Raw genomic sequence first — 22,760 nt, 5'->3', positions numbered from 1 at the left:
TTTGTTTTAACATCATAAGAAGGTAGGATAAGAAGAATAGACAGTGAGAAATGAGTTAGTCAAGAGGAAGAGGTGTAAAATGCTAGAGAAGGTCACAGGAAAGCCAGTCCCTCACTAAAGGACACTGTGTTAGGAAGGGCTGGGACAGAGCCAAAACAACTCTACATTGCTCTTGCAGGTATGGCAACTTCACGGATCTGAGATTGCAACAGATTTGGCTGATAAGCACCGAGCTTGGGAACACTGTCCTACTTACTGCAGGACTCTTGTAAACCAATAATCTAGGCACCACCTATGCTAAAAGCAGCGTCTCTGAAATACTGGCTATTTGATAATCATGGAAAGATTCCTTTCTCTCCTTCAAGGAAAGGATGACTATTTCTGAGCCTGGCTTCTGAATCGTCACCTAGACAGAAGGTGGAAGAGTATTGAGCCTCTGAACTCTGATAAGTCTCTGAGCCCTCCAATGATGATGGCCAGGTTTCTTTGCTCCAGGTACAACAGCCAAGGGCTCTTTTTTGCTGAAGACTTTAAGATCCCCCTAACTTAGAACTTTGAGATGTCACCACAGATTCAGAACAGAAATGTTACTAGGTTCCCAAACAGGTAATGAGAACAAACCTGGATGGATACCAGACTTTGTCCTAGTGTTGAGTCAGGACATTTGGCAATATACTAGTGTGTTTAACTAAGAACTCTAATCTCTCTTATCTATGACTAAACAGCAGTCACACAAACTCTTTTGCTTGAGTCCAAAACAGTGCTGCTCTGGGTCTTCTCCCAGCACACAGTGTGGGTTCAGCTACCAGGACAGGTGATGCAGCACCTGTGGTGAGAATCTCAGAGCAACGAGCAATGATTGCTGCCTGGTCAACTAAGTCCATCACCAGCGATCTCATATTTTCTATCTTCTGTGTTTTCTATTCTATAGGAGCTTTATTATCTGTGATAAAATAATAATAAATTTGAGTTGCTCTTGATTTTCCTTAACCTTAGCTTTGTGAAGCACTGGTGTAAAGCACTGGATAGATATCATGATCCTCTTTCCTGTTACAGGATGTGCTGACAGATGAGATGCCATGTCTGGCTAGAGTCTTTTCAAGGATTAGCTATTCTGAATCCTCTTCTAAGTTTCCTGGTGGTAACGTCCTCCTCCCCTCTGGCTACTACATTACTGACTCCATACCCCAACTTGGAGCTAACCGATATCACAGGAGGGGGTACCTGCACACAGCCCATCATAAGCATGTTATGACTGGGTCTCACACATTCCCAGTGGAAATTTAGACCTCTCATTCCAACAAAAGACCAAAATGGGATGAGGCAGATACTTCTTTATGGTGACCCCTATACATCCACTGTATGATCATCAGGCTGACCAAAATGGCTTTGGAAAAGAAGCCCTTCGCTCCCCATCCCTCCTTGTGATAAACAAACTCACTTATTTACCATTTGTCCCTCTTCCCTCTTCAAACATTAATGAAGCACCTGAGCACCCATCTCTACCTGCGTTGGTCTTTATGTTCTCTTACCAACAAAGTTATGATCATATTTAAAAATGTTCCCACCTCTTTTCCTTTGGTTGTAAGGAAGAGGAGAATATAGAATTCTTACTGCAGGAATTTTTCTGTTAACTTTAAACATCACTGATTAAGCCCACCCCTAACTAGGATGTAAAAACTCTAAGTGGGACTGTTGTCTTTATGGACTGGAAAGAGATGACACCTCCCACCTTGACAACCCTACAAACTGTGGAGATACCACTGCTCCTGTACCTCACACTAGGGGTCTTTGGAGTAGAAATATGAGTTTTGAGGATGGAAGACAGGGGATGGGAGCACTGGCATGATTGTTCATTTGGCTGGATTTTTAAAATTACCAAGGAAATATGCCTTTGGATGTGTTACCAGAAAGGCTTAACTAGGAAGGAAGCCCCACTCTGAATGTAAATTTCACCTTCAAATGGGCTGGGGCTTGGGACTGAGTCAAAAAGAGAAAGTGAGCTGAGCATCAGCATTCATCTTTCTCTGCTTCCTCATTGCAGACACAGTGTGGGCTAGCTGTCTCACATTCCTGCCACCACAACTAGAATTGCCGTGACCACTAAGTTTTTTCCATGATGATGGACTATCCCTCCAACTATGAGCAGAAAAGAAACTCTACTTTGCTTAAGTAGCTTTGGTTAAGTATTTAACGCAATAATGAAAAAAAAACGAATTCAAAAATTAGTGTCACGAAGAGGGCCATTGCTGTGACTAACTCTATGTAATTGGAAAGCCTTTGGAAGTGGTTTGAGACAAGAATTTGGAAGCAGGGGCATCATACTCTACATTGCTCTCAGCATCACTGTCTTCCACCCTCCTACAAATATGGCCCATTCTTCCATTTGATTAATATTAAGATCTAATAATGAGCCAGGCACTGGGAAGTTTGCTGGGGTGTCATAGTTTACTTTCTATTGCTGTGATAAATGCCATAACTAAAAGCAACTTGGGAAGGGAAGGGTTTATTTCATCCAGCTTACAGTTCATCAGAAAGGGAATTCAGGGCAGGAACTTGAGACATGGACCTAGAAGCAGAGACCATGGAGGAACCCAGCTTACTGGCTTCTTCTGTGTGGCTCACTCAGTTTGTTTTTCATATACAACCCAGGACCACCTTTCCAAAGGTGCTACTGCCCATAGCGGGCTGGGTGCCCCGGCCTGCAGGGCTACAACGGGTACTCGACCCCCTAAGGAGGGAATATAGGGACAGGAGATACAAAGGAAATACACCAAGTCTAGATTCTGATCAAGGTGCAACTTTATTTTTCACCAGGAGGGTTTATATAGTTCCTGCAGGGTAGGGGGAGCAAGAAGTTGTCATCTGCATAAGGTGGGGCAAGCTAACAGGATGTTTGTATAGGATGTTTACAGGGTGAAAGGGTCAAGGGCTCTGACTCAATGTCCTGTTGCTAGGCAACCTGACTGTAAGATGATCTAGTTCCCTGTCTTGTCGGGGGGGTCTGTATTTTTCCACTAATTAGAGATTTTGTCCTTGTCCCTGACACTGGGTCCTCGCACATCACTCCTTAATCAAGAAAATGCTCCCCTCTACTTGCCTACAGGCCAATCTTATAGAGGCATTTTCTCAATATTGGTTCCCTCTGGAAAAGACACAAGACCCTAGGCTGTATCGAGTTTACAAACAAAACACAAAAACCAGCAAAAGAAAAACCTAAGCACATGGGCACATGTGGATATAGCTGCCTAGAAGGTAGAGTGTTGTTTTTAACAAAATCTCAGTTATTTGATTCTACCAATAAAGACTTGGGAGCCAGATGCTGGGGTGAAAACCTGCTAGTCAGAGAGGCAGAGAGAGCACCCTGCTGAACTTCCTCCTCCATAGATGTCCCAGGAAGAACTCCTCTCTTCTGCCAGCTCAAACAAACAAACAAACAAAAATCTCAAACTGAGTGTCCTTCCCTTCTACTTCCTGTGTATCTCTCTATCCATCATCCTGCCTCTCTCTATTACTCTCTGTGGTTTTTTTATGTTCACTTCCTGTCAACTGTTTGCTAGCTGTGTCTCATAACTTATGGTCGATTTTATTAAATCCTGTTTACAATATTCAAGCAGAAAGCTCCTGGATTAAAGGTGTGTGATGGGTGGGGGGGGGGGGGACTGGGAGGAGAAAAGAGAGGGGAGGCTGCAGCTGGGATATAAAAGCAATAAATAAATAAACTTATTTTAAAAAATTGTGTGTGTTAGGGCTGAACCATACCAGAACTAGAAACAGGTTTTTCCAGTAAATAATGCAATCTCAGGGTTCACAGCATGATCAAATATCCTGCAACAGTAAGGCCTCCTGTATGTGTGAATCTCACTTTACAGAGGTTGGTCTTGGGTCAGGGAATAAAAGTTTGAGGTATATGTGCAATTTTAAAGGGGGGGGGATGAAGTAGGATTAGGCGAGGTGGAGCAGCCAACAGACAAGAAGGCAGAAAATGATGCAGCCAGGAAAGAAAAGTGAAGAGGAGGTTGCTAGAAGGAAAGTGGCCCACAGATTGCAGTACTGAGAGCCAAATGTTCTCCCTGTAGGTGGAGTTTTCCCATCCCTGTAGCCACTTTCAAATTACCACACAGAGACTTACATTAATTGTAAATGCTCAGCCAATAGCTCAGGCTTATTATTTGATAAGTTTTGGATCCCTGGTTACTGAATATCCACCACCTCTGATGTAATAAGCCAACCAAACCAAATTAATAAACCCAGGTTTAATGAGCAGAACAAAGCAACTCCTGGGAGACGGGGGCAGGAGAGGAATTACATGGTCTTAAATAGCCTGTAGGTGTGGTCTTGAGCAGCCACAGGGAGGGGCTGACTTTTATGGGCTTTCTCAGGGACAGAGTTGGGAGGGGGCAGCTCCAGGAGATATCCCCAACATTACTAACCAGCGCTTGCATTTTAAGCTAAGCCATATTCCTTATTTACACTCTGCATTGTGGCCGTACCTTTATTAACATGGCACATTCATCTCTTCCTCCCTCTGTGTCTGGCTGGTGACTCCTCTGACTCTGCCCTTTCTCTTCCCAAAGTTCTCTGTGTCTGGCTGTCCTGCCTATACTTCCCAGCTACCAGCCTATCAGCTTTTTATTAACCAGTGAGACCTATACCTATTCACAGTGTACAGAAGGATTACTCCACAGCAGCACCCTGCCCATTTCTTGGCCCAGACCTCTTGTTCCTAACCCATCTTTGCCTGCAGTCCTTTCTTCCCAACATTCTCTGAGCTTTCTAGCCACACCAGTCTTCCTCAAACGTTCCAAATGCAAATCCCTTGGGCTGACATTCACTTTGACTGTCTAACGCCTGCCCCATAGCTCCCTCCATCCTTATTCCTGTTCTTCAGCTCTCAAACCCTCAGCTGAAATAAAAATTAGGTTTCTCTGTTTCCTTCATCCATGTCTTGATAGAGGTTGGGTGACAAGGAAGACACAAGTAGAGCCTCTACAGACGCTGGGAAGCAGCCTCCCGTCCGAGTGCCCAGGCAGGATAGATCGTTTTGAAGGAAATATATGTGCACACATGCTTGCATGCTTGTATATAAACTGCTTAAGGTTGATAGAGATTAAATAACGATTGAGGACGATGTAAGGTTCACAGAACTTACAGCATTTTCTCAAGTTTTGTATTGGATATATGCTTGAAGGAAAAATGGTTTTAAGGTCCCTTTGAATATTCTAGAGCAGAGAATATATAAATACATATTCCATTTAATTGGTGAAAGCTCTAGAAACATACGGCCCCAATGTGTTAGTCTTTAATTTTTTCAGGTTGTAATAAACGTAACTTACAAGCTGACTGGAAAGAGAACAAAGCCTCGCTGCCCCACCCACAATCTCTTTAGCAACAACTACATTGCCCATAAATCTCCGCGTGGCGCGAAGCATCCTGGGAAATGTAGTCCTCATTGGGGGGGGGAATCACTTTCCAGAGACCCGCCCTCGCCGGCATGGCGGTACCCGTTCGGAGCGAGTTCGTTTACTCTGTGTTGTGGCCGGGGCGGGGGTCTGGGCTATAGGCAGTAAGTGGGGCTGGGGAACGGGGGCGCAGGGAGGGACGAGGGCAGCGTAGGGACGACGCCGGCGGCCTGAGGCAAGACGCCTGGCCTCTCCTGGCGGCGCGTCAGGGGTCGGGACGCGGGGACGCGCGCCTGGTTGCGCTCCTGGGCCCTGGGTGTCTTGGTGGGCGGGAAGGCCTCTGTGGAATGGCATGACGGGAGTCCAGCTCGCGAGCTCGAGGCCTGACTCGCGAGTTCCATTTCTTGAGCTTTTCGTCAGAGGACCTTGTGGAAAAGGGAAGGAACTGCATTTCGGCCCTTCCTGTCACTTAGAAAGTGTCCTCAGCGTTTTACCTCAGTTTCCCCTCCACCACACGAGAAACAGAGCAGGTTCCCGCAGCTCCCCAGTACTAACATTGATCTTTGGATGCGTTGGAAGGGTCTAATGGCCGGAGTCTGTCTTCCTTCAGGTACTTACTCCACACTCTCTAGTTTGGGGCCAAAGTGCTGAGACTACTACCGAGATGATTAACGCGATAGGTTTAATTCATTGAAATTGTGGTCTGATACAGTATATGAAGAGATGGGAGAAGCTGAGATTTCAGAGAGTTATTGATGATCCAAAGGTTGCTTTCAACTTTCTTTTTTTCTCATTTAGTGATGTGGAATCCAAGAATAGTTACCGGTTCCTGTGGACCATGCCCTTTGTACTTAGTACTGGTTAAACTACCCTATAAAACATGTGCAGCCACAGTTTACATAGAAGTAAATACTAGCTAAATTACTTGTCCAGGGTCATACAGGTTAATTAGGACCCTTGTAGGTATGAAAGAGAAGTCAGATCTTGCTATCTCCAAAACACAAATTACTGTATTTTCTGAAGAACAATTTAACAGAACAAGGAAGATTAGGGGTTGGGGGTTCATTTTAAGAATAAAAGCATTTATGTAACATGTCATTTTCTTTAAAGGATAGTATTTGGTTCCACAATGTTTGGGAGCCTATTTGAAGAGGATTATTCCAGTGTGTCAAATAGTCAGTATGGAAAAGGGAAGAAATTAAAGACTAAAGGGTTGGAGCCACCTACCCCTAGAGAATTCACCAATTTAAGTGGAATCAGAAATCAGGGTGGAACCTGTTACCTCAATTCCCTTCTTCAGACTCTTCATTTCACACCTGAATTCAGAGGTATGCTATGTTACATGCATTTGAATAATAATATATATCATGGATTTTATACGTAATTATGTAAAAACATAAAAGAGAAAGTATTTTAAAGGTGGATTCACCAATATGTGTTCATTGTCACAAAGTAAGACATGCACTGGCAGTTCTCCAAAGAAAATTGTGAAGCTTAAATTTAAAAAAAAAAAAATCTATTCTGTGTAGTGATTGTAATGTTTCATAACAAAAAAATAAGGCAAAGTTTTTCTAATTCCCATAATTTAAAAGACAACGTAATGACAGTTCTCTCATCTTTCTCCAATGTAATGAACACTTAAGTCATGGTTACACAAAAAGCCTTGACTTCTGCAGTGGGAAGAGTTGTCACATTATTTATACACATCAGTACTTATTTGCATTTCTGAAATTCACAGAGCTCTGATTCTGAGCTGATCTGTCCTGAATTTGTTTGGCCTCAGAACCTGACCTGGGTGAAGCTTCTTGGGAGTTTTAGTTCTCTCAGGAGGGTGACTATATTCATTATATTCATTAATCTAATTAACCAGTATTGTCTGTCCCAGACCGTGGTGGGAATGAAAAGTAATGTACAAATTCCTTCTTCATCATTCTAAAATCTAGAAATTATGAATTTCAAAGACCCAAAAGAAACATAAACCCACTCAGATTAGTTATATTAAATGGGTGTGGGGAGTTACTGTGATGAAAGACTATTTCTCCAGAAACCAAATGCTGGAAGGCAGCCAGTCTGCACTAAAGCCTGATTTCTTGCCCTTGTTTCTCAACACATTTGTTTCATTCCCCTCTCTCTACTCCAGCTTCCTTCATTAGGGTCTCAGAGTCTGTTCTTGATTCCAGCATGAACCTTGTTTGGCCTCTGCATGATCCTGATTGGGGGACCCAATGAATATGTAGCTCATGTCTCCACAGGTTCTCTCAAGGACAATCTAGTTTGTCTTGTATTTGAATGCCAAGTTCCCACTACCACCCAGCTTATCAGATCTTTGGAAAGTTCTTCTGTTGCTCTAAGCTTAGAAAGGCTTCTTTCTCCAAAGATCTAGGAAATATTTACTGTTGTCCACTTCTAGTGGGCCATTCTAATGGAGTAAGCTGACACTTCAGAGTGGTATCTTGTGCCCTTGACTTCAGCCTCTACATAAAGTTGCCTCCCAGCTTTTAGAAGTTTTCAGCATTACTAAGCAGATAACTAAGAGAGATAAAGATCTTCCAGGTTTTAATATGGTTGAAGTTAAAAGGCAGCTTGAAGCAGAAAATAGCCTTAAGAACAGATTGAGAGCACTTGGGAGGTGAAGGCAAGAGGAGGATCAGAAGTTCGAGGCCACATGAGTCATTCTCTCTAAACAAAATGAAGAAAAAGAAACTGAGTAGTCAGCTGTATGTCCCACACCTGTAGTCCCAGCACTCAGGAGGTTAAGGCAGGAAGATTAAAAGTTTAAGGCTAGCCTGGGCTATATAGTGAGACCTTTTTCAAAAACCCAAGAAAGAAAAAGAGAAAGATGAGGTACAGGGCAGATTGTGGAGAATACCAGGAGCTTGAGAGCTGCAGGCCAGCTTCTTCTTGTCTGTTAAAGTATGTAGTTTGACATTGTAGTGTGCACTGTGCACTCTGCATGGCTTAGCATGATCTTGCTGTTGGGGGAGGAGATATGCTTTGGAAAGGCTAACAGAGTACTGATGGAGGAAAAAAGGAACTTTTGTGTATATATGTCTTTTGGGGGGAGTAGTATTTTAAAGTAAGACTAAATTGAATTCCATTATATTGCTAGTACATTACAGTGAGGAATAATGGGAGATTATTCTAAAAAGCCCTTGAGTGGTTTTGTTCTTTAACCTATAGGCTTTTAGTTTATTTTTCCCAGCCCCAGCACTTAGTGAGAAACAAAACATTCTTAAGAGTAATCACTAGGGCATCAGTGTTTTTCAATAAAGAGACATATTTACCCCATTCATCACTTACCTCAGTGGAATGTTTCAAAAAAGAAGAAATCTGGAGGCCAGTGCAGGGGCTGACAACTTCCTTTTTCAAATAAGATCATTGCCATCTCTTATTACTGGAACTCTAGAAAAGACATTTACACACCAAAAAGCAAAGGACAGAATATCAAGATAAAAGACACCCAGTCTGGCCTTTGACTTGGAAGATTGCTTAGCAGCCTCACATGGGAAAATATTCACCTGTGACATTTTTCTATTTTCTGAGACTCCTCTTAACTTTTGAGTCCCATAGCCAAAAGGAGTTGAAAACAATCATTTTTTGTTTGTTTGTTTTATGTTTATAAAGGTGTTGTTTGTTTGGGGGCAGTACCAGGTCTTTGCTCTTGTTTGATAGGCACCTACCCTTGAGCTACGTCATCTTAGTCTGTGGATTTTTAAGGCAAGGTCTTGTTATGTAGACCAAGTAGGCCTTGAACTTGAGATCTTCCTGCCTCTGCCCCAGGAATTCCAGGATTAAAGGATGTCCCATAGTGCTTTGCCTGCTTATATTTTTATGTCCTATGAATCTGTCATACTGATGGTCACATGCTCGTACATCACTTGATGTTCTTAGATCCAGTGGACAACAATGTTAAAAGACTGCAAAATGTGTAGATGAAAGGTACAAGTATTGACTTAGTCATTTCTAAATCTTTTGCTGATGCTGCTTAATGGAGGTCTTGGCTTCCTAAACAATTTTCTAAGATGAAATCATATCATTTACATATCTGACTCTACTTTTTTTGTTTAGAAGCTTTATTTTCTCTTGGTCCAGAAGAGCTTGGTTCTTTAGAGGATAAGGATAAGCCTGATGCAAAGGTACTAAATCTATAATTTATTGAGTCTTTGAATATTCAGGAAATGTTTTTTTGCATGTGTACATGTGTGTTGTGTGCATTTCTGTGATGCATGTTTGCCTATTGTGGGAGTGTACATGTATATACATGTGAGCATCCTTGTGTGTATATGTGCATGTCAGAGGTTGACATCCTCCATCACTTTCCACCTTATTCATTGAGGCGGGGTCTCTCACTTGTACTCTCACTCCAGCTAATTTACCTAGCCCACTTATCCAGGGACCCTGGCTCTGCCTTCTGAGAGCAGAGATTAAGGCCTGTCATCACACTCAGCCAGCCTGTAAGTGCTAGGGATTTGAACTCCGGTGCTCATTCTTGTGTGGCAAGCACATCTCCCTAGCCCAGGAAATGGTTCTTAAGGAAGGAATTAAGGTTCTTATCCATAGAAAACAAAGTAATTTATTACAAAGTATTGTCTTTATTGACAGAAAGTGACTTGCCTCATACTTAATTAGCAATGAAATTTTCCTCCAAGAAAGAGTGATTTTTCAGAATGCCATGCTGCTGCTGCTGCTGCTGCTGCTGCTGCTGCTGCTGCTGCTGTCACAAACATGTCTCACTTTGCTGTGCTTATTTTCAAGGCAAAGGAGAAGCTTGGAAACTATCCATGCTAGCTAACCATAACATCCATTCAGTGCACTTATTTGCAGTAATACGTGGGGGAAACCCTAGAGACCAATATTTTCTCACTTTAGTGTTCTGGAAATACATTAAGGAGAAATTAGTACATTGTTTTGTACGTTGCTGTGGTGAAGTTGTTTAAAGCACAGCTCTAATTGTGTTCTTCCTGCTGGAACCTCACTCAGAAGCCCCTCATCACACGCAGGCTCAGGTCTGCGAAGAATGGTGATTTGTGATGCAGTCTCATGCTTCAAAACCAACTTTATGGCAAGAAATGACTTTAGTTGATGTCAATTTCTTTCCAATCTGTTGCAGAGCAGTGCTTTTGAAGTATATATTTTTAATGTCATGGGAGTACAGAATTGTCACAGGACTTCCTGAATGCTTACTCTTTAAAGTTGGCCTGCACACTGGACTGTGAGAGGCCCTGCTCTCTGGCCTAGAGCTAGCAGAAAGGGAGGCCTAGCTTCTGAAGTTTCAGAACTCCAGATTGAGATCTGTGTGCCTGAAACCTGCCTGCATTCACCTGGAATGTGTGTATGGAGATATTGTAGAGGATAAATGAACTATGGAAATTGTATGTCTGTGATCATTTGTGTGGTTCGTTAGGACCCATTTGAATTTTTAATATTGATCTGAACTGTGTCATGGGAGAAAACTCCAGATCACTAAAACCTTTTGGACTGAATTAGAATTTTCAAAGAACTGAGTCTTAATTAGTTCTCCCTGTGTAATGAGGGATTTTCTACTGAGTGAGCCAGGAGACAGGAGAAAACTAGTCTACAGCTTTTGAAGCTTCACTCCGCACATGAATACTCATCTGGAAATTCTCACTGTCTCCCCAGGTTCGGATCATACCTTTGCAGTTACAGCGCTTGTTTGCCCAGTTACTGCTCTTAGACCAGGAGGCTGCATCCACCATAGACCTCACTGACAGCTTCGGGTGGACCAGCGAGGAGGTAGGAAGGTGTCCGCAGGAGGCTTCCTGTTCTCTCTCATGTCCTTTAATTTTGTCTCAGCAGCTCAGCCTGTTGGGAAGTCTTTACACATAAATAATTACAAGGCACACGTGGATGTTTAGGTGCTTACTGAATATAGGCTGTTACAATTGCCTATGCCTTGGGGTTGGGAAGAATGTTGTTAATACAGGGAGAGATACAGGAACTGATTTTTGAAATTTGTACTCCACAATTTTTATGTAGTTTAGTTGAGCTTTAACACCTGTTACATCGATGTTATTTACTGTGTAGATGTCAGACTGCTCATCAACTTTTCAGTCGTCAGTGACAGTCCATAAACTAGTGGATGTTCAGAGTGTTGCCCACATTTGGGATGGGCTTCTTGCTTGATCTCAGCACCCTGATGAGAATGCACTGCAGCCAGATCAGTGCTTTGCCTGATTTTTTCATTTCCCTGTCCTGACCCCTGAGTTTTAATTTTCTCCACCCTGACTCCTAACTTTTCATTTTCTTCCTGTATCTGCTGTAGGGCATGACTCATTTTTCTGTTTGTATTCCTAAAAAGCATTCCACCACATACGGACAAACTTCTGTGGCAACAACAGTACTGAGGATCTTGTTGTCAGTACTGATGGGTTGTCAGTATATCAATTCAGACAACACAAGGTCTTATTGTTTAATAGGTACATTCCTGTAAAGCTCTCACCTGTGGCCTTCTAACTAGGAGCATTCCTTAATCCAGTGGTACTGCCCTATGGTATTAAAGGAGTAGGGCTTGGACTTTGAAGCAGGTAATAGCACATTCTCTAAAAAGCATGTTACATTTCACGCATAGGACTGATGCTTGGGGTGTATTCTTATACCCTTCCCTTTAAAATTATAACCACTTCATTGAGGTTTATATGCCATAAAATCTACTCTTTTAAAGGTATAGTTCAGTGGCTTTTAGTATTTTCACAGAATTGGGCAACCATCACTACTACCATCAATTTTAGATTGTTTTTACTACTCTAAAAAGAACCCCCATACATTTGCAATCACTCCCCATTCATCTCTTCCTCCAGCTCTTGGTTAGTCTAAAACCTACTTTTCTGTGTGTAGATCTGCCTGTTCCTGAACATTACATTGGAATAGAGTTATATATTATGTGATCTTTTGTAACTGATATGTTTCACTTAACATAATGTCAAGGTTTATTCCTTCTTACTGCCCAGTGAGCCTCTGCTGTGTGGATATGCCACGTTTCAATGAAGGCTTCTCTTTATATTTGAGCTTCTACTAAGTTGCTGACTTCATAATAGTTTTTTTGAAAATTTAATTTGTTTATTGATTCTTTGTGAGTTTTACATCATGCACCCCAATTCTACTCACCTCCTGGTCCCCCTTACCCCTGCAGTACCTCCCCACAAAAGAAAATTTAAAAAAAAATCAAAACAAAATGAAGCAAGCAAACAAACAAAAACAAGATCAAAACAAAAAACAAACAAAACAAAAAACAAAAACCCTCTTCACTTCTCCTTTTTCCCCACCTCTCCAACACCTCTTCATTCGTCCTGGTGGCATTGGGAGCGTCAATGTGTAATATAGTATACCCTTTTGTCCAATAAGCTTTATTAGCAAATGTTTATTGCAATGAGTCATACTGAGCCCGCCCTGCCCTTTGCTGGCCCAGGAAAAGATGGCATTGCCTCTCTCTGCACACTGCAGCAAGAGAGCTGGCCCTGACCCTTACAGGAGTGCTAGTCCCTGCACTCAGGAGAGATGGCCTCACCCCTCACCACAGACAAGGGTGAACTGACCTTGAGTGCCCCCTTGCCTGAGGTAGGTGGCCCCAGTGGCCCAGACTGACCAGCTCAGCTACCACCCAGGCCCACAGCCTATTTTTTTGTTGTTTGTTTTGTATGCGTGTGTGTGTGTGTGTGTGTGTGTGTGTGTGTGTGTGTGTGTGTGTGTTTAGTGTGCTGAGACAAGGTTTCTTTATGTAGCACTGGCTGTCTTGAAACAATTTGTAGACCAGGCTATCCTAGAACTCACAGAAATCTGCCTTCCTCTGCCTCCCGAGTGCTGGGATTTAAGATGTACACCACCACCATCTGGCTGAAACACTTTTCTTAATTCTTTTATGTTTTGTAAGTAAAGAACTGAACCTGGGTGGTAGAAGGTCTTTGAGGTACCTTTGCCAAATAAATGGTTGCTCAGAAACAGACCTTGAAGTTTTTCCTCCCTTTCAAACCAGTGGTATAGGACAGATTTACCTGGTATCTTATATTTTAAAGGGCAAGAAAAAGATCACCAGTCTCACACTGCTTCAGCTTTCATCCCCTTGACCTGCCACATGTCACATAAACTTATTGTTATATTGTTCCCCTGGCTGCCTCTATTTCTACACCCTGAATTGTTCCTCTGCCTCCTTTTGGCTTTTCTTAGTGAAGGCAACAGTGACATCAAATGTGCCAAGGCTGAAAGGCACTTTGCGGTGCCTGTGACACTTTTATGTCAGTGGGATGGGCTCAGTAGCACTTGCTGTTCTGGTTAAGGCCCCCACTCCTGGTGCCTTGGACTTGGCCCTTGATTCTCCCTTTCACTGCCCTTCTCTGCCTGCCAGTGGTAGAGCACATCTTGGAGGTACAGCTTGTTCTGGAAGACTTATTCTCACATGGCCAATGACTCCAAATGAATTCAAGTTAAGAGGCAGTTTGAATTTTTCTCAGCAACACTACATTACTCTTGTTTTTGTTGGTTTATGTTTTGAAATACTCATTTCTGATTTCTGCTGTCTCCAGCTGTTGTGATCTAAGTGAGGTTTACCTGTACACACACTGCTGGCTTACACACTGTCTAAACCTGTCCTGCTCTTTCCTTCTGTCCTCCTGTGACATGGGCAGGTGGGTGTTCTCTCATAATTCAGAGTATACTTCACAGTCACTGAGGGAGCTGAATTGTGTGTACACACTAAACACTGCCTAGCTATATTTTTATTTTGTAGTATAAATAAAAATAGGTGGTGTTTTAACCTACTTAGTCATCTATACATCTATCCCAAGTTTTTCTTATATGTTTAATTGATAGTATTCTTAAAAATCCGTTCTTAAAAATTTTAAGTAAAAGTTATATTTAAAAGTCAGCTGTTTTAGCTGGACATCGTACCTGTAATACCAGCAGCACTCAGACTCCAGCAGGAAGATTGTAAATTCAGGGCCAGCCTTGACAATCCAAAGACCTTTTCTCCAAAACAAAAACTATTTTTGTTTTTTAGGAAATGAGACAACATGATGTGCAGGAACTGAACCGAATTCTCTTCAGTGCTTTGGAAACTTCTTTAGTTGGGACCTCTGGCCATGACCTCATTAATCGTCTATACCATGGCACCATTGTGAACCAGATTATTTGCAAAGAGTGTAAGAACATCAGTGAGAAGCAGGTGAGTGGACAAGAGTTCCTCTGCTAACAAATTTTTGTAAATTATAATTCATACAATGAAATCTACTATGCTTCTTCCACCACATGGGTCCTAGGGATTGAACTCAAATTGTCAGGCTTGGTGGTAGGGACCTTTACCTACTGAGCCTTCTTACCAGCCTGCAAATTCTTGAAATAGTCTTGATTCAGTGCTCTGATACTTGTTTAAAAAAAGCAGTTTGGGGAAATGTTTACACATAGACATCTCATGAAAGAAGCTAGTGTAAAGACAGTTCACTAGGGGGCTTGAAAGATGGCTCAGTGGTTGAGAATGCTTGCTGCCACTCTTCCAAAGGACCAGTGTTCCATTCCCAGCATCCATGTAGGGCTGCTCACAGCTGCCTGTAGCTCCAGCTCCCTGGGATCTTCTGGGCCCTGCAGGCTCTGGCACACACGTGACCTACACACACACACAGAAAAGAAAGTTAATTGGGGAGATAATAAAGTCAGGATACCAAAAAAAATATTTAATTAACATATCTCTAATTAAATGGTTTAGTTTGTTAATATCCTTTGGGAAGTGTATTCGTAGCGTGTACTTATATTTATATGATATATAAACTGTCATTTAGAGCTGGTACAGTTCTGTTTGAATTATGACTTTAATTTCTTTGTGATAATACAGATTGCCAATTCAGTTTGACTGGGAATTTGTTTGTGTCAATGAAATCATCTCTGTTGTATTTCAAGTCCTACTCAGCAAATGGGTTCATTACTGAACATTTAATGAAAATCTCCTGTTATTATGGTAGGAGTTGTAGGAAGTTTCTGTATCTGACTGAATGGAAAATTTAATACCATTTTCCAAATGCATTTGTTGCTTTTTTTAGAAATAGATGCAAATATATATTAATAAATATGTGTTAAATATATCTATGGTTTTTACATTTATTTATTTATGTGGGTCCTTGAGTTTGATCCCAGGCCTTACATAGTTACAAATGCTGGGCAAAGGTACAACTCCAGTCTTCTTTTTTATTTTGTAAGGAAGAGTTGGGGGATAAAAAACGGTATATCTGGCCCTTATTATCTGTGCTAGCAGAAACTGTCTTGGTTAGCCTAGTTTGAAAATAACTAAGGTGTCCTCCATATCTTTGATTGACTGAGCTCTAATGCAGTGATTAACAAAGCAGGGGTAAAACATGGCATACAAAAAGCATATTGAAACTATAAACAGTAACTTTCCATGTAAACAGCATATTGTTAACATGAAGTATTAGTTCTATTACTTAAGAATTTTGTCATGAAGTAAACCTATGCTCTGCTACTTTTCAGTCTCCATAATCCCTTAAAAAAATTGTACTACATGCGTAAACAGAATAAGAAATGTGATTTAAACTTGCAAAATTATAACAGCATTTATTGCTAGAAATACAATTCAAATGTAGTTTCAGTAGATTGTGGAACGCCAAGGAGTAGAGCAGACCTTCCCCTAGCTCAGCCAGGTATAGACCCTTCCAATAACCTAGTAACCATGCATATGGTCAGGCAATCCTCTAATACAGCTCTGCTGGGTAAAGCAAGCTCAGATCTCACTAGGAAAACTTTGTGAGACTCCACAACTCCCCCTTCTTGATATAATAAAGAGCACCCAGGCCCATCAGATAGACTGTGCCTGTCTTAGGTCTTTCTTCATTAATTTTACATACATATGTTCAGGAAACTATCAAGAAGAAAGTTGCCCATCTTTGGCTACCAGCTTCTGGCAGGAGTGGGTACAGAGCCTAACTCAGCTCTGATTTAGGTCCCTGCTAAGAGCTTGCAAACATCTGCAGTGATCTTTATAGCTGCCACACTTCCCTGTAAAGGAGTAGAGGATAATAAAGATGGAATATCCTTATTGGAATGGGTCTAAAGTGACTACAGCAGTCTTAGCTGCACTAAGCCCTTTTCTAAATCAAAACTCTCTCATAACAGATGTTCAATAAAATTTTCAAGAGACTTATTTTGATTCCCAGGAGAAAACAGTCATTTCAAATCACTTCAAAGTATCCACTCAAGTAAACAAAAACCCATGCTAATTATAAAGACACTTTTACAAACTAAGTTGATTGTGGGAGACTTATCCCTTTGTGAGTGGCCTACCCCTTTCTAAAGAAAAACAGGAGTAGTAGAAACTACTAGGAAGAAGACAGAAAAGCTCTCCTAATTATGACACCTTCACTTAAGTTTTCCAGAGGTTACTGAGACCATAAAATTATATTTTAAGATATCGTAAAAAGTATTCAAATATATCTGAGGGTAAAAGAGTAATAAAACTTCAAGATGCCTCTAATTTGATTTGGTTTATCTTTTAAAAATTAGTGTTACCTAACTTGTCCAGACTAGACAGATATTAATGGAGTAATAAAAATAATTCTAATATGAACATCACTATACACTTTTTATAAACTTACATTCAATATTTACACTTTTTACAAACTTACATTCAACATTTACACTTTTTACATTCAATATTTACACTTTTTACAAACTTATATTCAAGAGGAAACTTTATAGACCTATTTTACAAACTTATTTGGAAGAATCTTTTAACAGAACTAACATACTAGAAAGAATTTTTTTTAAAGATTTATTTATTTATTATGTACACAGATGAGGGCGCCAGACCTCATTACAGATGGTTGTGAGCTACCATGTGGGTGCTGGGAATTGAACTCAGGACCTCTGGAAGAGCAGTCAGTGCTCTTAACCTCTGAGCCATCTCTCCAGCCGCTAGAAAGAATCTCTTAATAGAACTAACTTACATTCAAAAGCAAACTCTAAAGCAAACATCTAGAAAATATTTCTTAACAGAACTATTAACAAGACAGGCAGTACACAAATCATTTCTAAAGTTCGGAGTTTATAGTCAGCTTTGATATCATTCTGAAAGTTTTCCTGACAGTTTGAAGTCAGAGCCTAATTCATCAGTGGCTCTAAGTTTGATGGTAAAATTCCCTCTTCTTAATTTTTTAAAGCTGCTTTTTAAGATTATCATGAGTGTTTCAGTGATGCCAATGTTTCTCTCTTGCATTTCAAGCACAACCCAAGTTTCTTATTTTTTTTATTTGCCTGTAAGTTTTTTCTTTTTTTCACACCCAAAGCAATTTCCCAGTTTATGGTCCTCTTTCCCTAGTTTTCTAAAGGGTTTCAAAGTGACTTGTTGACAAATGGTATTAGCATTTTAATTGCCTTCTGACAGGCAAGGTGTTCACCTGTTTGTAGTTCTCGAGAGGCAAGCTAACAAAGCTTGTGGAATTTTGAGTTGGGGGGGTGGGGGACATGACTGAAAAAACAGAGTTTTGGGGCAGTGCAGTACCAGTATCTTTTTTACGGACTACATTTCCCAAGCTGCCTTTCTTTATATCATCACGCTGTTATAAACTACTTACATTTCCCATACTGCCTTTCTGGTCCACCGTACTCCCGTTTCCATTTACACAGTTTGTGTTCAAGCTTTTGCTTTTACCACGGGAGGTTTCTGAGTCAAGATTTTGCTCTTTTACTGCGGGAGATTTCTGTTCTCCCTGAGCTGGCACTGATAGGTGTATTTCCTTCACGTGACACTTTGCAGAGCAAAGTCACGTCGGTCTGCCCATGCTCATTCAGACAGGCGCTTTGGTGCCAGAAGCAAAGACCCCTCGGGGCTTGCTCCCCTGTCTTACCAGGTCAGTGAAAGAAGATGAAAGTACTTGAAATAAAAGCTTTTTCATCCTTTCAGAGAGACTCCCTCCGGGATAGATCTTTGTCTTGTCCTGGCTTGTCTCCTCCCCCAGATACAGAGTCCCTGTCCTGCCGCACTGCTCAGGCTCTGCTAACTGCTTTTTCCACACCAGCAGCCCCTCCCTGGGTCCTGCACTGCCTCTGCTGCAGCTCTCCTCAGCTTTCTGCCTGCATTTTCTTGGGCGTAGCTCTGGCTGCAGGGTATTCTGGCTGCTGTTTTTCTACTACTGGCTTGAAGGAGAGACAGGTCTAGCAGAGAGGATTTGTCATATTCCACGAGGTTTTTTTTGTTTTTTTTTTTTTTTCTAGAGCAATTACAGGTGATTTTCTCATTCTGATAGATTTTCCAGGTGAGTTTAATTTTGCTCTTAGAGGAAGAAAAAAACCTGAAAAGGAAAGACCTGAAAAGCTTTCAATTTCTTAAAGACAGATTACTAAGTTTTTCCCAAGAAAGCTTTCAGTTTTTGAAAGATTACTAAGTTTTTCCCAAGACTTGTGTTCCCTAAACTTGGCTTCATGGCCAAGGAAACTAATTCTGATGGTATGATGTTTTCATACAGTAACAATGTCAGTGGAGTGAAGAGTTTTATTTCACTCATATCCACCTCAGGGAAAATTCTTTCCTCCGCTGCTCAGGACTGAAATCTAAGCTGTTCACAGGCCAAAAGCTTCCACAAGAATCTTTTTCTGCCCGTTTTTCTCATCTTTGATGTATTTTCTCTGATTCTTCCCCAGGAGTTTGCATTCATAGACCCAGAGTTGGAAAATCAAGGACATAGTTCCTCTATCCTGTTGCTTATCTTATCCTAAGTTTTTTCTTATACTATATTCCTAGATTCTACCTTATATTTTTTTTCCTTCTTGCCCTAGGTTTTTTTCTACACTATATTCCTACATTCTACCTTATTTTTTTTTCATTTTTATAGGTAGAAATTAAGAGAGAAAAGAAAGAAACCTAGATAGAAATATTCACTGCAGCTTCACTTTTCAACTTCAGCATTCAGCTGCCTTACTTTCACTCCTGACAATAAAATACTATCGCCTTTATTTTTAATTCCTTATCAGGCATGCCCCCTTATACCCATGATGCCCTTTCTCTCCCTTTGCCAAATCCCCTGTCCCTGTTCCTGGAACCATTTGTGGGAGCCCAGCTGGGAGACTAACTCCCACATTTTATGACAGGGAACTCTTGAGCAGAGAGGGATAAGAGATATTAGATAGAAGGATGGAAGGGAGAAAAACAGAAACACAGGATAGCCTGGGGAGGACCTGGATCATTATCCACTGGCCCCTTCTGTCTCTTCTAAAGGGCTATTTATAGGAATGCCAAGGGGTGGAGTAAAGATCCCCCCCCCCCAGCTCAGCCAGGTGTAGACCCTTCCAATCGCTTAGTAACCATACACATGCTAATGCAGCTCTGCTGGGTAAAGCAAGCTCAGTTCTCACTAGGAAAACTTAGTGGGTTCCCACAGTAGATTTAGGAGATTTCCTTTTTACAAAGTGCCATCTTTTTAATTTTCATAGAAATACCTGTTTACTCTGTATCAAAATATTTTTTTCTTGGCATATTTTAAACCAATCTTAGCAAAAGAAAATGAGGAAGTTTACATTAGAAAAATTCAACTCTGCCTAGGGGTTGCTATTATCATTTTAAAGATTAAAGCAACACTAACCAACTGTGTGTATGTGTGCGTGTGCGTGTGCGTGTGCGTGCGTGCGTGCGTGCGTGCGTGCGTGTGTGTGTGTGTGTACATACGCGTATGCGTTATGTGTTGTGTGTGTGTAGTACTTAAACTCAGGTATGTATCTTTTTATAATTTATTTCCTGGGGAAACATGAGGTTTATTGCATCTACATTTAAACTCATAAACCTTTTTCTTATAAACTATTTTCTTAATGTACTTTAAACAAAATTATAGTTTGACTTAGAAAGAATAATAATTTAGTGATAAGAATTTACAATATATAACCATGGCATATATATCTTCTTATGTGCAAATAGAAGAATATATATATATATATATATTTGATCACTCCCAATATATATTTCAGTTGTAAACTTCTGTGAAATCATTTGTTCTCTCAGTGTAATATTCTTTTATATTTCAGGAAGACTTCTTGGATCTGACAGTAGCAGTCAAAAACGTATCTGGTTTAGAAGATGCACTCTGGAACATGTATGTGGAAGAGGAAGTTTTCGACTGTGATAACCTGTACCACTGTGGAACCTGTGACCGGCTAGTTAAAGCAGCAAAGGTAACCATGCCTTCCTTCCTTCATGCCTATAGACAGGAAGATATGCCAGCTGAAGTCATCTATGTGAAGTCAGGAAGATACACTTAATTGCTTTGAATACTACAGACGGCAATACCTCAGAAGCTGAAAACTGGCCTCATGCTAGTGTGTTGTGCCAGTTAAGGGAAGAGTTATGTGTTCTACATGAGTTTACTTATTCTCCAGGAGTCTGGCCTATGAATGGCTGTCTTCAGAAGACAGATTTGGAAAACCTTTTTGAGTTTGTTTTTCCCTCCTTTATCTCCCCTAGCAACCAAGTATATTTCTTTTTCAACATACTTGCACAGCTGTATGTGATTTCTGTGTGAAATGGGTTTTTAATGTATTTTACATGGTTAATTTACAACAAAAGCTAGTGTTAGCAGATCTGCTAAGTATTAGTAATTCTTTAATATTAATATAAAATTATTATTAGAGGGTGTGTGTGTGTGTGTGTGTGTGTGTGTGTGTGTGTGTGTGTGTGATTAGAGCATTTTAGAGCATTTTCCATTCCTCTGACTTGGATGTGCCATTTGCTGTACCTCTCTAGCCTTCCTCTCAGCTCCCACCTCTGACCAATGTGGCACTTTTTCCTAGCCATATTAGAGTTGAGTTTCTTGTTTATTTTAGGTGCATCTTTGGAATAAGTTTAGAAGTATTCCATGTTATAATGATTACTTTTTTTATTTTGTTGTTTTCAGACAGTCTTTCTGTGTAGCCTAGGCTAGCCAGGAACTTGCTATATAGCCCAGGTTATCTCCAAACTCTCATTCCTCCTCCTTCTAAATCCTGGGATTATAAAGTATACACTACTATTCCTAGCCTTATTTCACCTTTTTTAACCCATAGGATATATGAAATTGTAACTTTAAGTATGTATTTAGTAATGTTAAACATATATAATTATTGATTTCTGCAGGGAAGCATTTTTCTTCCCTGAGGCCACCAGTGCAGGAGCATTGGGGACAGCTGATGACTCTTAAAAAGCAGCTTAATTAGTATTTTGTTTTAAAGTGAGGAATTAAAACAGCAATAAGATGTCTGCTTTTGAACTTAGGAAACAACAGATAGGGGCTGGATAGGTGGCTCAGTGGTTAAGAGCACTGGCTACTCTTCCAGAGGACTGGAATAGATTCTCAGCACCCACCACTCTCAACCATTTGTAACTTCAGTCCCAGAGAATCAGACAAAACACCCATACACAAAATAAAAATAAATCTTAAAAGAACAACAAATAAAACCTCATCAGTAGATCTTGAACCCTGGGGAGTCAAGAGTCTCTTTTCACTGTCTAATGACAACTATAAATCTTCTCTCTAGAAAAAATATATATATACATGTACAACTTTGAATCATTCAGAGTTCTACTTCTTCACTGAATAAGATTGTGTGTTTGCTAGGTGAAGCAAAGGAGCAAGGAGCAAGGTGAAAGGCCAAGGGCTAGGCAGGAACTGAATAATAACAGAGAGGGAGCACCCATTTAGGACACACTTATCAAATAGTAATTTAGATAACAATCCTAAAAGCATAAATTTTTTTCCTGTAAGCACAATTGCGCAATACCATCCTTAGTTCCATAAAGTAAATGAATTTATATTGAATTCAGAATCTGCTTGTGTGATTTAAGTTTATATTGAATTCAGTATGCATTTGTATGACTTAAGGACATATTTATGTCATTTTTTACTATTTTACATAGCATTATGTATCCTTTCATTTTTAAAACTTTGTTAATTTTTCTTTTTACAGTCTGCCAAATTGCGTAAGCTGCCTCCTTTTCTTACTATTTCATTACTAAGATTTAATTTTGATTTTGTGAAATGTGAACGCTACAAGGAAACGAGCTGTTATACGTTCCCCCTCCGGATCAATCTCAAGCCTTTTTGTGAACAGGTTTGAACCTTTATTTTTGAATTCTTTCTCTTTCCTTCCTTCCCAAGATTAAAATACTCAGTTTATTATAGGATTTCTCAACCATGGTCTTATCAATATTTTGAGTTAAATAATTCTTTGTCATGGTGACTGCCTCCTGAATCGTATAACGTGTATGCATCCCTACTCAACAGACAAGCCAGAACATCTTCAGACATGGCCGAAAGTTCATGTCTCCTAGGAGGAGAGAGTGGTCCAAATTGGTTTTCTTACACTCTTTTTGAATTTCTCCTT

At 40.6% G+C, this 22,760-nt stretch overlaps 1 protein-coding gene across 4 annotated transcripts in view; it reads left to right on the top strand.

Moving 5' to 3' along the window:
* The first annotated feature begins 5,464 nt into the window (after positions 1–5,464).
* Positions 5,465–22,760, top strand: part of Usp40 (ubiquitin specific peptidase 40) — a 78,406-nt gene continuing 61,110 nt past the window's right edge. Inside the window, exons 1-7 of one of the 4 annotated variants that reach the window (XM_059278798.1) lie at positions 5,465–5,566; positions 6,513–6,730; positions 9,471–9,538; positions 11,043–11,156; positions 14,413–14,577; positions 20,430–20,576; positions 22,344–22,487. In XM_059278798.1, coding sequence (XP_059134781.1) covers positions 6,532–6,730; positions 9,471–9,538; positions 11,043–11,156; positions 14,413–14,577; positions 20,430–20,576; positions 22,344–22,487 — 837 coding nt within the window. In that variant the 5' untranslated portion in view covers positions 5,465–5,566; positions 6,513–6,531. Of the gene's footprint in view, positions 5,567–5,615; positions 6,013–6,512; positions 6,731–9,470; positions 9,539–11,042; positions 11,157–14,412; positions 14,578–20,429; positions 20,577–22,343; positions 22,488–22,760 lie in introns of those variants that run through there. The other 3 variants (XM_059278799.1, XM_059278797.1, XM_059278800.1) reach the window with 3 other exon arrangements.

The sequence above is a fragment of the Peromyscus eremicus genome, chromosome 13 (genome assembly GCF_949786415.1).
Source record: "Peromyscus eremicus chromosome 13, PerEre_H2_v1, whole genome shotgun sequence".
NCBI classification, from domain to species: Eukaryota; Metazoa; Chordata; class Mammalia; order Rodentia; family Cricetidae; genus Peromyscus; species Peromyscus eremicus.
This window is presented reverse-complemented; position numbering and strand designations above follow the sequence as displayed.